Source organism: Garra rufa, chromosome 21 (genome assembly GCF_049309525.1).
Source record: "Garra rufa chromosome 21, GarRuf1.0, whole genome shotgun sequence".
Lineage (NCBI taxonomy): Eukaryota > Metazoa > Chordata > Actinopteri > Cypriniformes > Cyprinidae > Garra > Garra rufa.
Window position 1 is genome coordinate 34,784,074 of NC_133381.1, and position 8,201 is coordinate 34,792,274.

The 8,201-nt window shown below is 32.0% G+C and overlaps 1 protein-coding gene across 1 annotated transcript; it reads left to right on the forward strand.

Moving 5' to 3' along the window:
- The first annotated feature begins 116 nt into the window (after nucleotides 1-116).
- rsad2 (radical S-adenosyl methionine domain containing 2) lies at nucleotides 117-7,266 on the forward strand. Its single transcript, XM_073826705.1, has 6 exons — nucleotides 117-934; nucleotides 1,143-1,304; nucleotides 4,212-4,441; nucleotides 4,529-4,678; nucleotides 4,932-4,964; nucleotides 5,332-7,266. The coding sequence occupies exons 1-6, from the start codon at nucleotides 595-597 to the stop codon at nucleotides 5,494-5,496; spliced, it is 1,080 nt and encodes a 359-aa protein (XP_073682806.1). The 5' UTR covers nucleotides 117-594; the 3' UTR covers nucleotides 5,497-7,266.
- Nucleotides 7,267-8,201: the final 935 nt, after the last annotated feature.

An 8,201-nucleotide genomic window follows, 5' to 3' on the forward strand; every position in this document is an offset into this window, starting at 1 on the left:
CAAGACAATCCACTTACATAACTAGCAAAACAAGCCTAGTCGAGTCTGTCAGGCTAAGATAACAGTGAACTGCAAATAAATTTACAGTAAATAGAAATTAATTTTCTATTCAACAGTAGTTCAACAGTTTCTGTTCAACGTAAATTGCAGCTAGTTTGGAAAACGACCAGCAAGATTTTTTGGTTTAAGCAAGCTATCGTTTTACAGAAATAAAGAAAGAAAGAAGAAAAAGGTTATTCTTGTTAGTAGCAGTCGTATGCATTTTGTTGTTCTTGTTAGCAGTTCTTGTTGAAATGTTAGGACAATACCTAAAAATCAATTATTGATAGCCTACTATTATTAATATATATTTATATATTTAGAATGAGGCGAAACTTAGGCTAAAGGATCCAGTTACACATCCATTTGACATAAGGAAATGAAGCACCACGCCTTCCCTATAGGCTATCTGTTTGACTCAGCTGATAGTGTTTGTCTTTCGTTTTCCAGTCCTCCCCAACCAAGAAAAGAAACTGATCAAAAAAAGCAACTTGAGATGCCGTATATAAAGGGAGGTGTGAGCTCTCTGAGCCTCAGTTTCTACAAACCTTCACTATGTTGACATCGAACCAAGTTGGTTTTGCAACAATGTTATTGCAGTTTTGTTTCAAGAACGTCCAGAGCTTTTTATCAACTCTGTTGAGATGGATTTTTGTGCTGGGTTATGGCACACAGGTGCAGCAAACACCTGTCGGAAAGATCAGCCGCCCGAAGACTCGCTCCAAAGAGCCGAAAGAGGGCTCCAGGACTCAGCTGACTACTCCAAGTAGTGTAAACTACCATTTTACACGGCAGTGCAATTACAAATGCGGATTTTGCTTCCACACTGCGAAGACTTCTTTCGTCTTGCCTATTGAAGAGGCAAAGCGAGGGTTACGACTTCTGAAAGAATCAGGTAGGTTATACTAAAATGTAACTTTGCACCACTAAAGTTTATTTATTTATTTACATTATTTCTAATAGTAAGAGTGCATTTATATTAATTAAAACTTAAAATAAAATAGCCGATAATACATTCTAATATAATTTTTAGGTAACATTTTTTTCATAAGCTGTCATTTTTATTCTCGAACTTTGTTTATAATGTCGATTATGTGTTTCAGGAATGGAAAAAGTCAACTTTTCGGGCGGAGAGCCCTTCCTTCACGAAAGAGGTAATTTTTTGGGAGAGTTGGTGCAGTACTGCAAACAGGAGCTGCAGTTGCCCAGCGTCAGCATCGTCAGCAATGGCAGTCTGATCAGAGAAACCTGGTTCCAGAAATACGGTGAGAATCGTTCATGACCAGCAGATGGCAGCAAAGATTGCTTTTAAACGCTTTGGCGTCAGCGTTACACATTTGTCACCCTGGACCACAAAACCAGCCATAAGAGTCACTTTTTTTGGATAGGACAATATTTGGCTGAGATACACCTATTTGAAAACCTGCAATCTGAGTGTGCAAAAAAATCTAAATATTGCAAAAAAAAAATCTCCTTTAAAGTTGTCTAAATTAAGTTCTTAGCAATGCATATTACTAATCAAAAATTTGGTTTTCATATATTTATGGTAGAAAATTTACAAAATATCTTCATGGAACATGATATTTAGTTAATATTCTAATGATTTTGGCAAAACAAGAAAAGAAAAATTGACAATTTTGACCCTTATAATGTATTTTTGGTTATTGCTACAAAAATATACCTGTGCTACTTAAGACTACTTAAGCGTTTTGTGGTCCAGGGTCACATATTTCATGTTATTATAGTTAATATTGATAGAAAATAATAGGTTATATTCATGAATACCTGTTTGTCACTTTGCACTGCATTTTTTGTCTGTTTAATCTAGTTATTTCATGCAATCACAAGTGATTTACTAATATATTTTTTATTAATATGCACATGAGAATCACCAAACTTTTCACATACTCTACCAGTCAAAAGTTTTTGAACAGTAAGATTTAAATAAGTCTCTTCTGCTCACCAAGCCTGCATTTACTTGATCCAAAATATAGCAAAATCAGTAACATTTTGAAATATTTTTACTATTTAAAATAACATGCTTTCTATTTGAATATATTTTAAAATGTAATTTATTTCTGTGGTTGAATCTACATTTTCAGCATCACTGCTCCAGTCTTTAGTGTCACATGAAATCATTCTAATATGCTGATTTACTGTTACTAGAAACATTTATTATTGTTATCAATATTTAAAACAGTGGAGTAAATTTTTTTAGGATTCTTTGATGAATAGAAAGATACAAAGATCAGCATTTATCTGAAATAAAAAAGTTTTTGTATTGTTATACACTATATGATTCAAAAGCTTGAAGTCAGTATAAAATATATATATATATATATATATATATATATATATATTGGGAAATAAATTGTAGAAATCAATACTTTTATTTAGCAAGGATGCTTTAAATTATGTGATGATAAAGACATTTATAATGTTACGAAAGATTTCTATTGTAGATAAATGCTGTTCTTCTGAACTTTCTTTTATTAAAGAAACCTGAAAAAGTTCTCTTTTCAACATAATAATAATAATAATAATTAATGTTTTTGAGCCGCAAACCGGAATATTAGAATGATTTCGGAAGGATAATGTGACTGAAGTAATGATCCTAAAAATTCAGCTTTGAAATCACAGCAATAAAATACATTTTAAAATATAATTAAATAGAAAACAGTTATTTTAAATAAGAAAAATATTTCAAAATTGTACTGTTTTTGCTGTATCTTGGATCAAATAAATGCAGGCTTGGTGAGCAGAAGAGACATAAAAAAAAAAAAATCTTACTGTCCAAAATCTTTTGACTGGTAGTGTATACTGTATAGTATAACAAAAAATGACTTTAAGTATTTTGCTCAAGGTGATTTAATGAGTAAAGTGTACGATAAGTAAAACATAGTAATGAAATATGGCCAACCTAAAAATTAAAGCTCCAAAATGTCCGTTCAAAAGTTTGGGGTCAGTAAGATATTTTCTAAAAGACTTTAATACTTAATTTCTAATAGTAAGGATGCATTCAGTTGATGCATCAAAAGTAAAAACGACATTTATACTGTTACAAAAAAAAATCAATTTCAAATAATTGCGGTTCTTTTGAATTTTCAATTCATTTAAGAATCTCAAATGTAGATATTAAGCAACACAACTGTTTATTAAGTGACAGGAAATGTTTCTCAGCATATTAGAAGATCATGTGACACTGAAGACTAGAGTAATGACTGCTGAAAAATCAGCTTTGCCATCACAGGAAATAAATTACAATTACAATTAAAATATCTTAAAATAAAAAGCAGTTGTTTTATAATTTAAAATAATATTGCTAAATATTGCTGCTTATTTTTGAGCATAAGAGACTAATTTTGGGGGGAAAAAATCTTACACACCACAAACCTTTAAATGGTATATTTACTAAAAACAAGAGTAATGCATTTCGTAATGCATACTTAGTTAGGATTTTGTAAGATGGATAAATAAACAGAATATCAATTCAGATTACAATAAGATTCATTAGTCAACTCCATTAGTTAACATTATTACTAATGCATTATTCAAATCACAAGTTGTGTTTGTTAACATTAATGCACTGTGAACTAACCTAAACAAACAATAAAAAACTTTACTAACATTAAAAAAGATTAATTAATAGTGTAATAAATGTATTGTTCATTGTTCGGTCTTGTTAGTTAACTAATGTTAACAGACGACACCTTATTGTAAAGTGTTACCACAGCATTTGCAGTGCACTGCAAAAAAAATGCTTTTCTTACTTAGATTTTTTGTCTCGTTTCCAGTCAAAATCAAGTGAGTTTTTGCTTAGAACAAGCACAATAATCTGAAAATGGTTAAGCAAAAATATCTTATTTCAAACAGAAAGGAAGATTATTTTTCTTACCCCATTGGCAGATTATTTTGCTTGTTTCATGCAAAAACGCACTTAATTTTGACTTGTTTTTCCTAAAAACAAGACAATCATTTGAACTCATCTAGAAAATCCTTCTTGATTTAAGAATTTTTATATATTTTGGCTAAAAACAAGACAAAAAAGTCTAAGTAAGAATTATTTTGAATAAGTATATATTGAAATGTTACATAAAAATACATGGTTATATCAAAGGTATTTACATATGATGACAAATTTGCTCAGTTTAATTTGTATCTGTATTTAATAGGTGACTACTTGGACATCTTGGCAGTATCTTGTGACAGTTTTAACGAGGACACCAATAAAGTCATAGGTCGAGGTCAGGGCAAGAAAAGTCATCTGGACAAACTACATAAAGTTCGTAACTGGTGCCGGGATTATAAGGTGGCTTTCAAAATCAACTCCGTTATCAACACCTACAATGTGGATCAAGATATGACAGAGGAGATCACAGCTCTGAACCCAGTGCGCTGGAAGGTACAGTTACTTCCTTACTACAGACTCTATCATTTTAACCAGGCTTTTGATCACGTGTTTAAAAATGTATTGCAATGTATTGCACAGGTCTTCCAGTGTCTGCTAATTGAAGGTGAAAACGCAGGGGAGAACAGCCTCCGCGAGGCGGAGAAATTCGTCATTAGCGAACAGCAGTTCCAAGACTTCTTGGACCGCCACCAGAACGTTAAGTGTCTGGTTCCAGAGTCTAATCAAAAGGTAATTTTAAAGCACAGAGCGGTCAATTCAGATCAGCGTTTTAAATATGGAAGATAAAGTGCCTTCAATTTATGAGTAATACATAACAATAAACTTTCAGTTTCAATTCATTACCAAAGCTTTTACAACTTATAAGTGTGCACTTCGAGATTTGAATTTAAATAAAAATAACTCTGCGAGATGAATGCCAGGGACTTGAATATAATATAAATCAAATGAATTGTTTACCTACTCGTCTGTTTTTCTTTTACAGATGAGAGACTCTTACCTGATTCTTGATGAATATGTAAGTGGTTTCATATTTTCTTTTCAGCATCCATTAAGTTTTCTTCTCATTACTGTGTGAAGGTTTTTTTCTATTCGATTATGTTGTCATTAGAGTCTAAAGGATTTTTTTGTGTATTAGATTACACTATTATTACAGTGTAAATGATTCCCCTAAATTACATTATGTCATCGTATCAGTAGCGGAGGGATTATGGATAGGAAAATAATAAGGCCTGCAGTAATTTGCCTCATTCCAGGCTTCAAATTACTTTCCCCTCCCTTGATAATCTCTGATCTCTATTAATAATCATGCTGTCTACGCTATATCTTCTGAACAAGCAATCATCATAAATAGATTTTTTAATCCTCCGTATCTGATGCCGCAGATGCGCTTCTTGGATTGCCGAGAGGGGAGGAAAGATCCGTCAAAGTCCATTCTGGATGTTGGTGTGGAAGAGGCCATCAAGTTTAGTGGTTTTGATGAGAAGATGTTCCTCATAAGAGGGGGGAAATATGTCTGGAGCAAAGAAAATATGAAACTGGAGTGGTGAACTGCCTCAGTATTGCTGTATTTACTCTGTGTTACATTGAAATCTGAGTTCATTTATATGGTATTAATCCATTGGTTCGATACATTGGAGTATAAATGTCTTTTTTTTTTTACTATTTTGAGATACAAGAGATTCTACTGCACTGAAATACTTATATGTGACCCTGAACCACAAAACCAGACATAAGTAGCACAGGTATTTTTGTAGCAATAGCCAACAACACATTGTATGGGTTATTCTTTTATGTTCATGGTCCATGAAGATATTTTGTAAATTTCCTGAAATAAATATATCAAAACTTAATTTTTGATTAGTAATATGCATTGCTAAAAACTTCATTTGGACAACTTTTAAGGCAATTTTCTCAGTATTTAGATTTTTTTGCACCCTCAGATTCCAGATTTTGCCAAATATTGTCATATCCCAATGAATCATTAAAAATTAAGTTAAAATGTACTTAAGTTGAAAAAACTTGGAAAAAGTTACTTCAATTGGTAACACCTAAAAAAATTAAGTTGATTAAACTGTTCACTAATGCAGTTGAATTAAGTTAGTCTAATGTAAATATTAGGGTTGAATGAACTAAAATTATGTAAGTGTGATTGACCAAGGAAAATTAAGTTAATAAAATGTAATAAATTAAGTTGAAAAAAATTAACATTTTTAGGTGTTACCAATTGAAGTAATTTTTTAAGTTGATCCAACTGTTCACTTTTAACAGCAATACATCAGTGAAAAACTTATTTATTCAGGTTTCAGAGTATGTATAAATCTCAATTTTAAAAAATTGACCCCTATGACTGATTTTGTGGTCCAGGGCAGTGGCGTAGCGGACGGGCCCGCAGGGCACGCACTGCGGGGGGCCCCCGCGTTGTGGGGGGCCCCAAAAAAATTGACTCGAATAAATAATTAAAGCGTTTTTATAACGTGAACGTATAGGACTTTTATTTTGGTAGTAATTGCAGCCTTAAGAGTGAAGCTTATGAGCGCAAAATGAGTAAAAGAAAATATGTCAGCGGAGGCTTGCTGTTTTATTGTTGTGTTTCTTTTATTCTTTTTTTTTTGTGTGAAAAGTTCTTAATAAATAAATACGAAATAATTACATACTATTCAATTCTACAGTACTAATTCACGATTTTGAATGAAAAGGTGAATCCCCCATCTAATTATGTGGTGAGGGGCCCCGCCTCCACTCTTGCGGGTGGGCCAACGCAGTTTGCGCTACGCCACTGGTCCAGGGTCACATATACAGTAGATTATAGAATTTAGAATGTATTTAGATAGAAATTATTTTGTACATTTGATTTGTATTATGTTATGCTTGCTTTTCATCTTTCATATTTATATAACCTCGAAGTGTTTTAGTGTGCTTTTGTTGGTTTTATATTGTCATTCTTAGAAGAAGTAATTGTTTAATTTAATCTTAAAAGAAAATGATATAGTTTGTTGAATTGCACTTTAAAAGCATGAAAGCACTTTGAATTAGAATTTGAAGACTTCATTACACCTAGATGCATTAATTGCTATAGTGTAGACTTGACGATTTAGTTTGTAGCTCCTCGTAATGCAGCTTTGGAGAACTTACCTTACCTAATTTCTCCTGTAATCCATTATAAATAAAAAGCTTTGAGCCACTTGTAATAAATAGTGAAGGTTTTTGAAGAACCTTGAAAAAGAAATCTATAGAAAACAAAATGATTCCTCTTTTGTCTCTTCATTATAAAGTCAAGTTGTAAATTCATATTTTATTTTATTTTATTACTTTGTTTTGAAAATAAATATTTTTGACAAAATCTTGTTGCATCTGATTGCATTATTGTTCCAACTACTTAAGTTGTCATATTTTAATTTCAACTTCAATTTCTTTAAAGGGATAGTTCACCCCAAAAATGAAAATTCTGTCATTTTTACTCACCCTCATTTTGTTCCAAACCCATAAAACCTTTGTTCATCTCTGGAACACAAAATAAGATAGTTTTGATGAAATCAAGAGCTTTCTCACCCTGCATAGACAGCAACAAAACTGGCATGTTCAAGGCCAAAAAAAAGGTAGTAAGGACATTGTTAATAGTCTATGTGACATCAGTGGTTCAGCCTTAATTTTATGAAGCTACAAGAATATTTTTATGCGCAAAGTTCAACAATTTCTTTATTAAGTACTGACCTGAATAACATATATCACATAAAAGTCCAATAATAGTTTAATTTATAAAAATAACTCTGTTTAAAAGTTACATCCCCTTCATTCTTATACTGTGTTCTTGAATGATCCACAGCTGTTTTTTGTTTAATTTAGTGATAGTTGTTCATGAGTCCTTGTTTGCCCTGAACAGTTTAATTGCCTGCTGTTCTTCAGAAAAATTCCCACAATTATTTTGTTTCTAGCATTTTTGTGTATTTGAACCCTTTCCAACAATGCCTGAATGATTTTGAGATCCTTCTTTTCACACTGAGGACAACTGATGGACAACTATTACAGAAGGTTCAAATGCTCACAGATGTTCCAGAAGGAAAAACGATCAGGGTAAATTTAACTTATTTTGTCTTCTGGGAAACATCTAAGTATCTTCTGTAGTCTCCGAAGGGCAGTACTAAATGAAAAAAAAATGATATTTAGGCAAAATAAGAAAAATTTAGGATTTTTCTGAAGAACAGCAGGCAGTTTAACTGTTCAGGACAAACAAGGGACTCATGAACAACTATCA